At 29.9% G+C, this 16,817-nt stretch overlaps 3 protein-coding genes across 11 annotated transcripts; 2 read left to right on the forward strand and 1 right to left on the reverse strand.

Moving 5' to 3' along the window:
* Positions 1–691: 691 nt before the first annotated feature.
* LOC107165852 (uncharacterized) lies at positions 692–8,112 on the forward strand. 5 transcript variants are annotated; one of them, XM_015514268.2, is made up of 10 exons: positions 693–1,071; positions 3,102–3,507; positions 3,568–4,077; positions 4,132–4,288; positions 4,724–5,192; positions 5,247–5,532; positions 5,608–5,995; positions 6,121–6,308; positions 6,376–6,519; positions 6,582–8,112. In XM_015514268.2, the coding sequence occupies exons 2-10, from the start codon at positions 3,127–3,129 to the stop codon at positions 6,804–6,806; spliced, it is 2,748 nt and encodes a 915-aa protein (XP_015369754.2). In that variant the 5' UTR covers positions 693–1,071; positions 3,102–3,126; the 3' UTR covers positions 6,807–8,112. The 5 variants fall into 5 exon arrangements, with proteins under 5 accessions (XP_089080160.1, XP_015369754.2, XP_015369753.2 ...); XM_089224034.1 differs by having other exon boundaries at positions 692–1,071; positions 3,568–3,936; positions 5,247–5,995; XM_015514267.2 differs by having other exon boundaries at positions 693–1,081; positions 5,247–5,995.
* Positions 8,113–8,327: 215 nt separating this feature from the next.
* On the reverse strand, positions 8,328–16,254 carry frc (UDP-sugar transporter UST74c fringe connection). Of its 4 annotated transcripts, none has more exons than XM_015514256.2 (5): positions 16,172–16,254; positions 15,100–15,172; positions 9,092–9,616; positions 8,884–9,025; positions 8,328–8,818 (listed from the first exon to the last, which is right to left on the reverse strand). In XM_015514256.2, exons 2-5 carry the CDS (start codon positions 15,101–15,103, stop codon positions 8,512–8,514), a joined length of 978 nt encoding a protein of 325 aa, XP_015369742.1. In that variant the 5' UTR covers positions 15,104–15,172; positions 16,172–16,254; the 3' UTR covers positions 8,328–8,511. The 4 variants fall into 4 exon arrangements, with proteins under 4 accessions (XP_015369742.1, XP_015369741.1, XP_015369739.1 ...); XM_015514255.2 differs by having other exon boundaries at positions 8,884–9,028; XM_015514253.2 differs by having other exon boundaries at positions 8,884–9,616; positions 16,172–16,247.
* Positions 15,013–16,615, forward strand: LOC107165839 (cyclin N-terminal domain-containing protein 1-like). Of its 2 annotated transcripts, none has more exons than XM_089224038.1 (5): positions 15,013–15,206; positions 15,492–15,645; positions 15,811–15,921; positions 15,995–16,179; positions 16,283–16,615. In XM_089224038.1, exons 1-5 carry the CDS (start codon positions 15,028–15,030, stop codon positions 16,485–16,487), a joined length of 834 nt encoding a protein of 277 aa, XP_089080164.1. In that variant the 5' UTR covers positions 15,013–15,027; the 3' UTR covers positions 16,488–16,615. The 2 variants fall into 2 exon arrangements, with proteins under 2 accessions (XP_089080164.1, XP_015369730.1); XM_015514244.2 differs by lacking the exon at positions 15,013–15,206 and adding an exon at positions 15,261–15,450 and having other exon boundaries at positions 15,520–15,645.
* The last annotated feature ends 202 nt before the right edge of the window (positions 16,616–16,817 follow it).

A 16,817-nucleotide genomic window follows, 5' to 3' on the forward strand; every position in this document is an offset into this window, starting at 1 on the left:
ATTTTAATTCTCTGTGCTATATTACATAGACTGTATAGGCACATAATATAATATCAAGTATATAATATAATGCATATATAAATATCACTTACAAAGAAAAAAATGTCGTACACATAGCTGAGTTAGGTATAGGTTACCAAAATGCAAAATGCCATCACTGCTAAATGGGTACAGGACTTGTAGACTGTATAGTGTATATATAGGTGTACCTACATTATAGTGATTAATACAAAAGAATTCGAGGGAGATCGTATACCTACATGAGGGAGCGGCGAATGACAGACGGAGAAAAAAGAGAGAGAGATGATGAGAGACCGAGTGAGTGAGAGAAAAAGCACAATTCGTATATTATAAATCTTTTGTGCCATCGCCCCCTACGTATAACCCACACGTATAACATATAGATGCGTATTGTTTTGTTATCGAGTGCCGCCGCACAGCCCCTCCGGGGTCGGGTCGACGGCGGCGTTATTACAATAATTACTCCCAGGAATCCCGAGTGTATACGGCGCGCCAGTGGTCCTTTATTGGTGCGCCGCCGCCTGGGCGGTACCCCATTGGTTGTCGCGGGCGGCTGGTCGGTCATAGGGAGAGGTGGCACGCATGCGCCGCCGCGCCCGTACAAGCTCCTTTAGCGGCGGCCACCCGGCGGCCGTCACCCACCGCCTGCCATTCATCGCCAGCCCGTTTCGCGTCGCCCGCGAACATTCCTCGTCGCTGCGCGTCCCGAACGACCGTTCCTCTTTCTCTGCGCGACAGTCTTTAGCCGACGCCGTCGCTCAGAATCGCTCTCATTGCTGCCGACGCCACAGCAGTGGGGGATTGTGCGTGCGCGTGTGACACGGCTATAGCCTATAGTAACACTACACTACTACCAAGTTGAAAATACGCACTACTGTCGAAATAAAAACACATTTTAATATTTTATCATCATCAATCATTATTCGTTCGACCGTCGCCGGTTCTCGGCGAGTTTCATCGCGAGAGTGTTGTTTCTCGATCACCTGAATCGCGTTTTCACGTCGTCGCAATCTTGTGGACCCATTTTCTTGGCCGCCAGCTGAACCGGAGGTGAGTGCCCGTGAGACGTTTTATTATTATGATTATTTTTACCTAAGCATTACCAAGCGTAAGTTGCAACTGTTTACCTCACGACTACAACATGTCATTACATTCCGTACACTTTGCTTGTTTACTCTGCTGTTCATCGATACCTAGTCGTTCATTGCAATAGGCTAGCCCTTCGAAAGTAAAGTATTAGTTCGTCGAAAGCGTGTGTTACCGTGTTCTGAATTTCTGATAATATGGTAATGTATATCGCATTTTTAAGTGCGCACGCGCTCGGGCGCGTGACTGTTCGTTTGTTTTGAGGTTTCCGTGTAAATACTAAATATTATAATACATTATTATGATTATGTACAGCGGACGTGTATAAGGTTTATGTATATACAGTTGATTGGTGTATCAGGAAATGTAATTAATATTGTATCTATTTTTTGAAAGTTATTTGTTGAACTGTTGAGTGAGAATAATTACATTTGACTAAGTGATAAAATCTAAGTATGTATGTATTGTATATCAAATCTTCATGACACATTCTGTATATAGGTAAGGATAAACTGATGTAAGTAGGTACAAAAGTGGTTGTGACTAGTGAGTACTGGGTAGTGAGCACTAGTCTGGTTAGTCGACATTCTGTTTTAAGTCGATGGAGGTTTACCCTACAACATCCACTATTGAGTTACAACTCATATATGGGTTTCCACTTATGCTATCAAAAGTGTTTAATTAAAATGTCTTGATTTATTTTATTTTTTATTTTTCCAATGATACGTTAAAATCTTTCAAAATTTTTGTTTAAAATTATAAACACACTGTGTTTGAACATGCCTTGTGTGTAAAATATTTGTCAAACATAATAATATATTTGGTTGGTTTTGATTAAAATTGCTTGAATAAAATTAACCCTTGGATGTTACCAACGATTTTTATTGCAATAATCCAATGAACAAAAGATTAAACAATGTTTTATATTAGTACGTTTCATGATTATGGAGATGGTATATCAGTAGTATGAGAAGAACTAAAATATATTTTCGTGTTATGGTGATATCAATTTGTACCAATTGGAACTACTAAAAATTATAAAAACAAAGATTAAAATTTAATAAATGAAAAAATACTACAACAAGTAACAATATCTAAATTTGGACATTTTTAAATGTTGGTCTACTGATTTTTTTTTTCATAAATTTTTATTTTTATTTGTTGTAACTATTATCAATTACATATAACTCATAACCAGGGCTCGGGACTTATGGCACTTAAAATCATTAAAATAAGCACTTAAAAAAGCTCTCAAAACATTATGAGCACTCAAATAAACTTTTAAAAAACTTAAATTTTTGCAAAAATATTTATCAAAAAACTAAATAGTCAAAAAAAAAAAAAAAATCTTTATCTTTTTATAATAAAATAAATTAAACTTCACTTTCGAGACTTTATGGATTTTCCGAGGGATTTTCTGAAAAAATAAATGTAAATGATATTTATAATAGTTGAAAACATTACAAAAACGTAGAAATACTGGTCAAATAAGCAAAAATAATCAGAAAAACTGGAAATAAGCATTTGTTTGAAAAATCTATGAAACAAGCAAAAAAAAAAGCATTTTCAAACTTCATAATTAAACGTATTATAACATGACATACAATTCCATAGCACTATGCTACATTTTAAGGCAATCCATAAAAATAAGCAAATGTTTTAAGTCCCGAGCCCTGCTCATAACTAAAAAAAAGCAAATATCATAAAAATCTAACTTATGATAAATATACATATAAATCATAGAAATAATATATCACATATAACCTATATATGTAGAAAAAACATTTTTATATAAGTATTAAAAATACTGAAAAAACTAATTTATATTACAATACTAAGTTAATAGATAACCAATTATGTTAAAATAACTAATAATTATCGAATCGTAACAGTTTTCTTCATTAAAACGAATTATTTTCAACATTATTTATTAATAATGTACTTTAAATAACATAATGTTATAAATAACCTATCTTTCTATTAAATGTTTTTAGTAAGCTTACATGAGCAAGCTCAAAAATGAGTGAGGCATCGGCACAACAACAGCCTGCCACAGACGTACAACAAATGCAACAAGCACAGCAGCAGCAACAACAGCAACAACAACAACAGCAGCAACAACAACAACAACAACAACAACAACAAAATCAACAACAACAGTCCCAACAAAACCAACAAGCACAACAAATGCAACAGCCACAGCAAATACAAGTTATGATTCAACAGCCTCAGGGACAGGTTGATATGCAGCAGCAACAGTCACAACAACAACAACAACAACCTCAACAAGTTTCTGTCGCCTCAGGACAGCAAACTATTACTATGCAGATGTCATCAGATGGATCAAATGGAGGAACTGTGCAACTTCCTCATTCATCTGCACCAATGACAACAATTGAGGTATTAAATTATACTTATGTCATATTTTAGAATTTTATGAAAAAAATATATATTTTTCAGACATCTGGTCAAATGCAAATTTCTTCTATCCAACCACAGCAACAGCAACAGGGTCAAGTGCAAATGACTAATATACAAGCTCAACAACCAGGACAAGTCCAACAACAACATACTATGCAGGCACAAACACCTAATCAACAGCAGCAACAACAGACTCAAATTCAACAGATCAATGACTGGAGTCATGGACGTGTTCAGTTAATTCAACAAGCTGGCCCTCAGTTTGTACAGTACAATGCTCAAGGCCAATTAATCATGCCTGGAACAATGTTGCAACATCCTACCTCTGGTGCTATACAAGTGATTGCAGCTCCTAACAAACAATTCCAGTCACAACAAATGCTTACCACAGCTCATGCTCATAAACAGGTAATATCACAAGGACAAGCAACGTCGTTTCCGACTGGATATGCTGCTATACCAACCACTACTAACCAGACTCTTGTCATCGGCCAGTTAGGGGTGATAAGTAGTCAGCCAAATATGAAACAAAATGAAATGCAACAAACAGTACGTACTATAGACTTTAATATGTTCTGTTTTATTTGGAAAATGTTTTTTTAGTATACTAGTTGTGCCACTGGAAGAACTGTACAACAAAACGCTCAAACAATGCAATTTTCACCATGGCAATTTAATACATCACTTCCTCAAGGACTCACTTGGGCTACACCACAGCCTCAAGCACTATTAACGCAAAATCATCCAATTTTTATAAGAGGTGAGTTTTAATACATGATATAGCTATCAAGGTAAAATAATAAATAAATAATATAAATTTACCAAGAACTAGTTTTAAATTGTTAAACTAATTATCGAAAGCCTAATTAAAATAAAATATTCAAAATCAGTGAAACTAAAATGTCTGCAATTTAAAATCCTTAAGAAAGAAATGTTACATTAACACTTAAAAACTACAAAATAAAGTATTTTTTAATTTCTTATGAAATCATTTAATTTGTAGTTTATTTAGTGAACTGTTGTAATGTTCCATACAAAAACCTATATTTACAGTATCATAACTTGTTAACTCAGTTTTGATAAATTATAAATTGATGTTTATCTGTTCATTTCTTTATGTTACATCGTAAAGTCTAAAAGAAAATGTCTTTCAAAAATTAAGAGTTCAACAATAACCATTTATTTTATTTCCCAGGTGCACCACAGCAAGATGGTCAACAACAGCAAGTACAAACTCCTATGTTTATACAAAGTCCTCCACCTCAGCATCTTCAACAACACCATGGTCAAACTATGGTGCAGACAAGTGGTGGTGTAATGCAAAATATTGGGCAAATGGTTAGTGGTACCACAACTACTACCATTAAATCACAAAGAGCCGATATACAGCCAAAAGTTAATACAACACCTAATGGTATGGGTAATAACAGACAACTTTCTATACTACCGTCAGGACATACAATCCGTCCAAATGCTACAATTTCTACTCAAACTACTACGGGTATACAGCATTTAAACCAGATGCAAAAAGCTCAACTCAAAGTTAGACCTAAGACTGGTGTCCGTCAAGGTTTTAGTATTGCACCTCATAAATCAGATGCTGCTAATCAAACTAATCAAACCAAACCTCTTCAGTCACCTCAACAAACTATGAACACTAACAAGTAATTTAAAATAACCATATGAATGAACAAATTTTAAATAATTTTATGTTTTAGAATGATTTTGACAAGTTCCGGACAACTTGTACCACAAATTCAACAACAACAACAACAGCAGCAGCAAACTGTACAAGTACAACATTTGCAACAGCAACAACAAGCTCAACAACAAATTAAATTAGTTAGTATGCAATCGCCAAACCATCAAATTGTAAGTATGCAATCCCCTCAAGTTACATATCAACAACAGCAAATCATCAAACCCACCACAAATGTAATGAGTATGTCCATGAATTCTCCACAAAAGATACATATACATCAGCTGCAACAAGGCCAAGCTATTGTTAGTAGCCAGCCTCAACAACAGATCACTATCCTTGATCGCCCTGTTATACCAGTTGTTTCGTGTGCTCCTCAGGCTTCAACACAATCTCAGCTTCTAATTTCACCCCAAATACAGACATCAGTTTCATCAATGCTTCCACCAATTAAACCCGAAGAATCTCCGAAGTCATCCCCTACTGTTCAAGCTCTTGACACTTCAGCTGTAGTGGTCTCAATAGCAGAGAATACTACTGAAACAACTGCATCAGTTTCATTGCCAGTTAATTCTAACGAAGACAATTCTAGAGATAAAGGATTGCCAAAAGCTTTAGTAAAACCACAAGTCTTAACCCATGTTATTGAAGGCTTTGTCATACAAGAAGCTGATCAACCATTCCCAGTAAATCGCTCCTGCACTCTAGCAGATATTTCCAATAGTGCCCAGGACAAGGAAAGCATAAAATTGGATGAAGAACCACCGAGTAAGAATTTTTTTTTAATGTTTTCTGGCCTTTAAGACTATCCCGTACAACATATATTCCTCCACCTTACTCTTTTAAGAATTTAGTTGTTTTTTTCTAGTTTATATATTTTTTTTTTTTCGCAGATAAAAAGAGTAAAGTAGAAAGTAACAATCAAGACAAAATCAAATGTGACTCCTGTGGAAAATCACAAGAATTACAAAAATTAAAAATTAAAAAGAAATCAAAACGCTTTTGTTCTCAAGAATGCTCAAAAATATTTGAAAATAGTTCAAAAACTGGACAAACGGATAAAAAGAATGGGAAAAATTGGGTATGCAATATTATTTTATTATATATTGTTTAAAACTGTTAATAAATGTAATAATAATACAAACTAGGAATGTGAAAGCAATGGTTCAGCAGGTGATTCTAGCAATACCGGCTCATCACTTGATTTGCCAAATCAAATGCAAATTGATGTTGACATTAAGGCAGATGTGGTGGCTCCTGAGTTGTGTCCTATTAATCCACTGACATGGACTGTAAGTCATTTTTATTTTTATTTTCCCTTTATATTCATTATACTTGTATGATAATGTTTTAGGTAAAAGATGTGCGGAAATTTATTGGTCAGCTTACAGACAGTGAAGAAATAGCAGCAGATTTTGAAAGTCATGAAATTGATGGTCAAGCTTTGATGTTGCTCAAAGAAGATCATTTAATAAGGGACATGTCTATGAAACTCGGACCCGCATTAAAAATATTTGCTAAACTGGATGCTATGCGTACTGAAAATCCAGAACTTCAACCTCCAGCAACTTCTCAATAAAAGACTGTATGCACTATCATACTCAATTATACTTTTTATAGTATACATTTTTATATGGTTAATTTTAACATTTCCTAATGTTTAAATCTGTTTGATATGTATGTACAAACTAATGGCATTAAGACTTATTATAACCATGTCATTAGGGTACTTATTTTTGGTTTCGTGTAGGTTTTATGTTTAAATAAATTATAATTTTCAGTCTAACTCTTTTTCTTACTATCATATAAATAAAAATCAAGACGTTTTTCCTTCAGATTTTATACATTTAGACTGTTTATTAATGTTAGTTTAAATTATTTTTTACAATAATTAGATGAAAAGATATGTACTTTATTCTATAATTATTATTATTAATTTAATTATAGTATTTTGATTACCAATGTAAATTCATACTTTCCTGAATAGTTGATTTTATATTGGTTCAAATATGTTTTTATGTTAGAAGTGTTTTTTATCTTCATATAATTCTACGATATTTCTTTATTCTCAAGAATGCATACTACTTTACTAGTTTATGCTCTCTATTTAAGCAGTAAACTAATATAGTTTGTATACTCTTAGTTTGAATCCATATTTAGATTATAGAACTTCTAAAGACTAGTGTTAATAATATTGATTTTTCTTAATACATCAATGTTCATAACTATTCTCAGTTTTAGTGTTTAATATTAGACATACGTAATATATATATAATCATATTATTTGATTTATTTGGTAGATAAATAATTGTAAGATTCGTTAAGTTCTGTGAATGTTTGGTTTAAAAAGCTTTTGAATGACATGGATCAATTACCTTTATATTTTTAAGATGATTTTAAAACTTGTTCTTTCCTCTTATAACATAATTTGTTTTCATTATTCTGGTGTTCTTGTTAGGCTCTGATTATTGGACCGCATTAATTCAGATTACAGTAGATAGCCAATTTTCCAGACTAAGTAATATCATCCCTGGTCTGTATTTATTAATATTTGGATAATCAACTAAACTTAATAAATACCAGTGGCACGGCATTAGCCAATAATAATATTTGTATGAAGTAAATCAGATCTAATATCCTTGATGTTAAAGTTTCCTATGTTACACTAAAATGGTGATTATATCTAAATTATGATTATGAGTTATTAAGAGATATTTTACTTGTCCAGTTTATCGGCTATCTACTGTAAAATAGTTAATAGAGATCATTGTTATTTTTTATAGTTCATGCAGATCTAACTTTTAGTTGTGTTCATTTTATTTTAATGTTAAGTTAATTGTCTGGAATATTTTTTATAATATATAATATAAATAATTGAATTGGTATTTTAATTTGTTTTTATTTTGATGTCAGAGAATAAACTGTATAATTCTAGGTCAGATTATTTATAGTTTTCCTAAGATGATTTTATCAGTCATTAGATAAAAATTAGAAATCTTTACATTTTTATTTTCTGTAAACAAATATATATATATATATATATATATATATATGTATGTATAAATAGTCTAATCACATTTGTTCTCATTAAAACATAGTATAATAAAATATTACAATTTATTACCAACAATAATTAAATGGTAACAAATATGTTGTTCTCGTATAAATAAAATATACAATGAAAAATAAAATACATTAATTTAAAGGGTAACTAGTATTATAAAATATTAAAATTAAAAAATGTAATTTGATTTAATTCAGACAATATTATAAAAATCATAGTTTTATACATTAATACTTGGCGACTTTATTTGGGATGGTGTAGATGGTCTGAATGTGACATAAGTGTAAAATAGACTACCAATAACACTAATATTGATACCAATGAAATTATTCAATGTGTATACATAGTCACCACCAATAAACATACCCATATAAGTGACAAATATATTTTTAAGGCATCCAATGATTGTTGTTGTCAAAGCTGAATTGTACTGAGTACACAACATTATGCTATAATTTAATATAAAGCCCATTATTGATGAGATGAAAATTTGGATTAAAAACGGTGTATGCAACCAATAACTGAATCTGTAAACAAACAAGACAAATTTTAGAAGTTTGTTCTTACTTAATAACTATATTTAATTTTGTACCTGTATACTTTATCTAGATCACCCGAAAAATACAACAGTATTAATGCTGGTGGTATCATGAACAATGATGAGTAATACATAAGTCCATATTTGCCCATTTCTTTTTTGGAGTTTAATTTCTTCTTTGTAAATACTCCATTTGCTGCTGTCAGGAAATCATTAAACAATACAAACATGTATCCGTTTAAATTAAATCCTAGGTCATTACTTGCTGCAATAACAGCACCAGAGACCATCATACCAACCGATATCTTTACAGAGAACTTTGGTTTAATGTTGAGCAAATAGTATTCACCCAACATGGTTATAAGTATAGAGAAACGTCTCAACATGGTGAACATAGGCAAGCTTAATTCTTTGGTGCCACCCAAACCAAACTCCATGTTACCTAAATATATCAGAGGCATTGGAAACGTATCTTTAAACGTGTGCCTATTTAAGTCTGGAAATTTTAATTTTCCAAGACTTTTGGCTGAAAACAGTACAAAAATTGTCATAAACATTTGGCAAATGGCTAGAAACTGGAAGGATGGAAACCCGTAACTGGTTAAAACGGATTTATTTACTACGGTGATCAACATGGATGCAGCAGCATAGAAAAGAGCAGTACTGATCTTTGTAAATGATGTGATTATTGAAGAGTCTTCAACTAAGGTTTCTTCATCCTTAGTGTTTGAGTCTACCATTTTTAATTGTCTGCAACTCCCATTGACTACCACATCTTGAAAAAACTCTGAGGAAAACAAAAATTTATAAATCGAATATTTAATGGAATTTATCTAGTAAGTAAATACATTTTAGGTATATAAACGTATATTGAAATAGGTGACAAATATATTGATTTTACCTTAATAGGTAGTTTGGATACTGTTTGCGTAGTGAAACAAATATCAAAATCGTTTATAAAAGCCATATGATGTTTTCGTTCGTCCACTTAGCAAAATGAAGATATTTTATCTTCATTTGCTGTGGCCTATGATGTCATTTGTGTTTGTAACCCGACAGCCCGTGTATTCAATATTTCAATATTATAGTGTCATTGAATTGTTCATGATTTTCGTGTAATTTACAATATTTTTTAGTCTAATAAACTAGGTCACTGACGATTATTAGCCGAGAAGCAAATAGCAATGATCTGAATTTTTAATTCTTAAATTTTAATCCTGTTTATTCTAATTTATTTATATTTCCAACTATAATGATATGATAAAATTATTAAAATATTGTATTATGTCAAATAGATAACTTATCTTTAACCGGGCAGGCACACCAACTTTTTATGGAGAAAAATAACCTATATTAATACCCATATAGTTGAGTTGTGTAAAAATGTAAACATAAAAAGTCGAAATGATAATAAACTAGGTATATTGTTGGTGATAACACTGATAATCTAGTCCGTGCTTGTCCTAAGTTTGTAACATAATAATATGATATCTAACTATAATATTATTAATATATTATATTTCGACAATAATTAATATCTATAACAAATAAGTTATAATTTTACCATAGTACTATAATATTAACAATGATTTTAAAATCAATGCTATTAGTATATTACTTTAAAATTTAGATAATTGTTAAACTATATATTCTAATTGTTTTATTGATTAATAATTGTTCTGTGTTAATAGGTATATAGTTTCCTACTCATCTACTTTAGGTACTAAAGTGTTAAGTGCCTATTCTTATAGTTCCTACTTCGTATTTTCTAATTTAATGATTATTATATTAAATATTTAAACTTGCTGAAGTGCTAACTGTAAATTTTCTCTACTGATAGATTGTTACTTAGGTAAATTTGTAATTTTCCAAGAATCTTAACTCTTAAGTACCTTCATCACTAAACCTACTAGATATTGAATTCTATTCGTAGCTGTTTAGAGGATTTAGTCTCGTTGGAAAGTTATAGGCCAGTCGGTGTCAAAATATAGTATAACTTAAGTTACCGTATGAAAAAAAACTCTCTCAAAGAGACGTCTAACATTTTTATTATTCTAGTTAGGGGCATTTCAACTTTTTTTCATCAAAACTATACCTACAACACATTTTTTGTTGTGGTCTTAAAACTTTCCAAATATTTTATATATTTTTTTTTAATTTTTAAGCTATTTTATTGAACTATCTACTGACGATTAACATATCATAAACATATACGATCAAATCTAAAATAATTAAATGAACAAATTATTTTAATGAATTTAAAAAAAAGGTGTCAACATTTTTGAAAAGAAATCGCGTATAATTAACTCATAATAACGTGGTATTTACTACAGTTTTTATTTTAATTTTATCGTTCCACAGAATGATAGCTAGAATAGCTTACAACGTTTTTGTATCTTCTAAAATTTTCGAATTTTTTTAGCTGAATTTATCGTCGTTATAAATAAAATGAAAATGTTAGATCCTCTCCCTTAAGAGGACGTCGCACCCGCATGTGTTGTCTCCGTCTTACACACGTACGGCATAGGAAATGTTCGTTTGCTAGTTTCAATAGGGTATTGTCAGTTTTGATATTAGAGTGAATTCACCTATTATCAAACTTTTAGGTAACAACATTATCTGTGTTCTCTCGTTGGTTTTTTACGATATTTAAATTTTTAAGTGAGTTATGGGTATGTAAATTATGAATATTTTAAAATGTTCATAAGTCACTTAAAAATTATAATATCCTAAAAAACCAACGAGAGAACACAGATAATGTTGCTACCTAAAAGTTTGATAATAGGTGGATTCACTCTAATATCAAAACTGACAATTCCCTATTGAAACTAGCGAACCTATGTCGTACCTATGTCGTACGTGTGTAAGACGGAGACAACACATGCGGGTTAGACGTCCTCTTAAAGGAGTTTTTTTACATAACTTTAGGTGACTTTAAGTTTAAGTATACTATTTATATTTCTTCGGCCGGCAACTTCTTTACGGAACACACTGTATAGTGTATATAGTTATTAATTATTGCTTATTGTATAATTTTCTTTATAAACAAATTAATGTATGTTTATAAGGAGCTTTTGACCCAATTGGCACAAGATTTTGCACACATATCACTAAAGGTTTTAGGGTTTATCCTTTGTTTAATTTTTCAACTCCTACTTGCTTTAGGCTAATCCGTGGATTTGACTCATGAAAATCGAATATTTTTAGGTTTTTTTATAGAGTTATACCATAGATTAAAGTAATAAAATGTTAAAGATTTGCTGATCCACAGTGCGTTGTTATTATTTGATTTATTGGCTGTCATATAGTATGCGGTCTACCAGCAAATGCGTTCTATCGGCCGCTGTAGGATGCGGTCTACCTGAGGTTTTTACATAGGTACCTATTAGGCTTAAGTTTATTTTTAATAGATACATTTTAATCTTTTTCTATCATTTAGATACACTTTATCTTAATTGCATTATATACAGATAACAATACTTCAACATTTTGTAAAAGTATTGGCTCAATAGCTCAGTATGCCATTTTTAATTGCGGGACACCACGTTTTAACTTTTAACACCATATTTTATACACCCAATATGTTGGAAAAAGTAATAATAATTAGTAGTGACGAATCTACCACAATTTTTTTAATTAGCAAACATCTTGTGGCAAATAATGAAAATGCCGAATGTATTAAGTGTGGAAGAGCTGCTATGAATTTATACCTACGTAAGGAGAGAGATAAGGAAAGGAGAGTTTTACGTTGTAAGAGAAAGGGGGGTTCAAAATAAATAAATTTTTAATGATTAATTTTTACTAGGCATTACTGCTACAATAATTATACTATAATATTATAGTATTTTTAATTTATTTATTCGGTAGACCGCATACTATATTCGAATATTCGTAAATCGCTGGTAGACCGCATACTATATTATGACAGCCTGATTTATTTCTTAAAATTAAATAATATTTAATTTATTATTTGTTATTCAAATGTATACATCAAAAGAAAATAGCTGTAAGTTTGTATTTTAAGTTAAAATTTTAGCTTTTAGACCCAAAACAGTAGCAACATTTCAGTTTTTAATAGGAGGGGGCGTTTAACCAGCCCAAATGATTACTTAAATAAAGAAACTGTCGCTAATCGCTAGCAACTACATATTACTATATTATTTTATTTTCCTTTTCCTTCATAAAACACACAAATACATATATCATTTACCAACTTTCATGCACATCCGTACGGATACTGCAGTTACTCGTAATATGTCATAAATCTAGTTAAAATATATACTTTTATTTTAAATGTATTGTGTATGATAAATATATATGCAATTGGATAAAATACGTTGGTTAAAAATGCATTTTAATGTAATATTCAGAATTAAGTAATATTAATTTTTACCAGTATTATGACATTTTTATTGCAATATATATCTATATAGATTAGCGACAAAAAGTTCCATAATACTGTACATATGGTATGTATGTAAACCTATGGTATATATAATATACATAATATAACTGTTATGCATCCGTACATAACATTTTAATAATTTTATAACTATAGTTATGCATAGGTGATCAACAATAGTATTCCTGTTATATATTAGAAGTATAACTATGTTACATTAATGTTATATAAAATAATGTAAATTTGTTTGTTATGAAAAAGCGGACGTAGACGCTTAATAACAGTAATATAACGGTTATATTTCTGATAGATATTAATACGTAATTGTTACCAAGCTAATATTACAAAGTTATATTGCGGTTACATATATATTGTTATTCTATGTGCTGTTAGGGGTGGGGTCTAAATATTGCATTACTATTTTATTTTATTTTAATCAATGATTGCCAATTTATGGGAATGACAATAAATTATTAATACACAATCTAATATTTTCTCAAAATAGGCATGCTTTTATGCAAATAAAATATAAAAGTGGCTAGACAGTAAACAGAAACAATCCGGCTGCTTTTAAAATCAGACAGGGCAAATGCACACCCAGATTCCTTGCCTCCGACAATTTCGATGAACATTTCAGAGATTGATTTTAAGAAATCTGAAAAGCTTAGTGATCAATACCTCTTTTTAAATTTTTTCTATACACAAGAGACTACTTGTTGGCAATTGGTTCTATAGGCACAATCTATAAATTGATGTACAATGTACATTACTACATAAGTCATGAGTCATAGCCATAGGCGCCAAGTACATGGGTGCTCGGGTGCTCGAGCACCCATTGAAAATATTCATTGGGTGCGGAGCACCCAATATAATTAAAATAGGTAAACCGTTATCACCACGTTCATTGTATGATATCAGTGGCTACAAAGAAAAACTACAGGATATAAAAATCTATTTCATCTATAATTCTGTGGCAAAACCTCGGAAGTCAAAATTAGAAAAAAAAAATTGGGGGTGGGTACAACCCATTACTCCCTCCCCGCCAATGCTTGCGCCACTGTTGTTTTACATTGGTAAGAGCACCCAATAGCTTTTTGAAAACCTGGCGCCTATGGTCATAGCATAAATAAATTCCGATATTAAAGTTTATTATTAATGTTAAACATGATCTTAAAGTTAGTTCATGATGATAATGTAATATTTATGCAGATTGCAATTCATTTTGTAGAAATGTGCTTGGATAATAATATCCTATATTATGCCAATGGTAGGTACCTAATAATTAATTATTTAATAAATATTATTTTACAGAAGAAAATTGAGGTTACCACAGATATAGTGGCGGTTACCTTAGATACTGCATGAAGCCAAGAAATTTCCGTTTCCATAGAATAATAAATAAAACTGATAAAAGATGAGTGGAGACGTTTTTCGAAAATTGTCTCTAGGGAAAAAGATCACAATATATAAATTTATGTTATTTAAACTAAGTTTGTAACAATTATAAATTATATAAACATTTGCTTATACATGAATAAAGCTATATATACACTGTATATATACTTATTTATATTAATACCTAAATATTATTATACGTATAATTATATAGTCAGCAACATCGAAGCTCTATATAGATTGAATTTTGATGTATGATTTGTTTCAATAGGTACTATTTTATAAACAAGAAGATGAGAATCAATAAAGAATACAACGAAAGTAGTGCTATAATTAATTTTTGATTTATGACTTAATGACTAATTAAAAAACAACAACTATACAATTTTTTAGAAACGTATATGGTTCAATGGTTTAAATTGTACAAGAAAAGCATTCAAAATTTTAAAACATTTTATTTGAATGGTACTTACCCATTCAGATCGTTTTCACCAAAAGTAGTCCAATTTATATTTAAACTTGCTAATGAATGTGGTATGGATAACACTGTTAAATACAAATGTGTCGAGTTATATGATAGGTAATAACCAAATATATGATTTTATTTGAAATCTTTAATTACACGCGCCGTTTGTTTTTCAATAATCAAACTCCCAGTGTTTTTTATACACCATTTTGGTTTACACAGATATCAATATGGTATTGCATATATAATTTCCTTTATCTACTTATGAAATAATTTACTTCATATGGCATAAGTTTTGACCAGTATAAAGTATAATAATTAAATATTAGATAAACAGTATTATTGTCCATTATAAGAGGTAAATAATATATATTTATACTAATTATTTGGACTTTTTAGATTTTTATCTGAATATTTTATTTTCAAGTATAAGAAAATCTATAGTAACCATTCGAATAAGTGGCTAAAATTTTTAAAGAAGTGTAAGAAACAATCCTATCTACGAGTTATGTCGTGCATGCAATTGGTGTCCAAGTATGCTCAACAATCATTGGTAATTTATGCTATATATTTATAGTTTTAATAAAATTTTTATTGAAAGATTATTAATTTAGTTAAATAATTTATTGAATAAATAAATATGTATGAATTTTCCAAAAATTTTAATACATATATAAGATTTTTAAAGCTTTATAAAAATGTTTATATTTGTGTGTAGAGTCTTAAATTAGAAGATATCAAAGTTATACTAGAGCGAACTGGGCATATGTACACGAAAAAAAATATTCGTTATTCAGAAGCTGAAGTCTTGCGTGTTGTTGATTATAAGGTTAAATTTTAAATTACATATTATATTGTGATGAAAAAAATCTACATTTATCAGTAATATTGAATTGGTTTAGCTGAATGAACCATCCATATTTATGTTGGTTGAATATTTCATTGAAGTGATCCCATTCATTGCTACGGATAGTCTGTATTCTACATGCTTATTGCTGACAGATTTTGTTTATATTTATCAACAAGAACTTTATGATCAACTTCATTATCAAAAGACAGGTTATAGAATCTATACTTACAGTGAAAAGTAAATACAAATGTTAAGCTTTACAACAATATTATAAAATATTAAAATATCAAATTTTATGTTGTATCACACAATATAAATGTGATATTTTTGCTATTGTTAGATTAGAACTACTAGACATCGAGTTTGACAAAATAACTACAGCAGCAGCAGTTGTTGTCACAGCTTTTTACATATTGAATTCAACTGATAAAACAAATGAAGAGTTATGTATGTATCTATCTACTTTATGTGAAAAATCAAATGACTATCTGTTAACAATTTCAACTGTTCTAATATCTATCATAAACTCAATTTGCATTGAATAATAATTTAACAAAAATAATTATGTGCAAATGTGTTTATTCATTTTTTTTTTTGTATTAACAAATAAATTTCAAAAAAAACTCTACTGTTATTTGTATAGTTTCATAAATTATATGAATATAATGAATGAATGAATGAATTTTTTATAAACTAATATTTTGAATTTTTACATTTTCTTCAATTATATAATACAAAAAAATAATAAATATAACATTACTTGTTACATAATATACACCTATAGATAAAAATATAAAATTATTATATTAAAAAATATTTTGAAGTTCGTGTTTATATGTTATAGTTTTATTATAGTAATAATATTCAGCTATAAA

Source organism: Diuraphis noxia, unplaced genomic scaffold (assembly GCF_037042655.1).
Source record: "Diuraphis noxia isolate RWA-SAM2 unplaced genomic scaffold, SU_Dnox_SAM2 contig0003, whole genome shotgun sequence".
NCBI classification, from domain to species: Eukaryota; Metazoa; Arthropoda; class Insecta; order Hemiptera; family Aphididae; genus Diuraphis; species Diuraphis noxia.

Excerpts from the sequence above, each read along its gene's own strand:
- LOC107165852 (XM_015514267.2), top strand. The coding sequence starts at position 3,127 with ATGAGTGAGGCATCGGCACAACAACAGCCTGCCACAGACGTACAACAA. Across the intron at positions 4,078-4,131 it reads AAAATGAAATGCAACAAACA|TATACTAGTTGTGCCACTGG; the intron begins GTACGTACTATA and ends ATGTTTTTTTAG. Across the intron at positions 6,520-6,581 it reads TTAATCCACTGACATGGACT|GTAAAAGATGTGCGGAAATT; the intron begins GTAAGTCATTTT and ends ATAATGTTTTAG.
- LOC107165839 (XM_089224038.1), top strand. The coding sequence starts at position 15,028 with ATGGTTCAATGGTTTAAATTGTACAAGAAAAGCATTCAAAATTTTAAA. Across the intron at positions 15,646-15,810 it reads AGTATGCTCAACAATCATTG|AGTCTTAAATTAGAAGATAT; the intron begins GTAATTTATGCT and ends ATTTGTGTGTAG. Across the intron at positions 15,922-15,994 it reads TGCGTGTTGTTGATTATAAG|CTGAATGAACCATCCATATT; the intron begins GTTAAATTTTAA and ends GAATTGGTTTAG.
- frc (XM_015514253.2), bottom strand. Across the intron at positions 8,819-8,883 it reads GATCTAGATAAAGTATACAG|ATTCAGTTATTGGTTGCATA; the intron begins GTACAAAATTAA and ends GTTTGTTTACAG.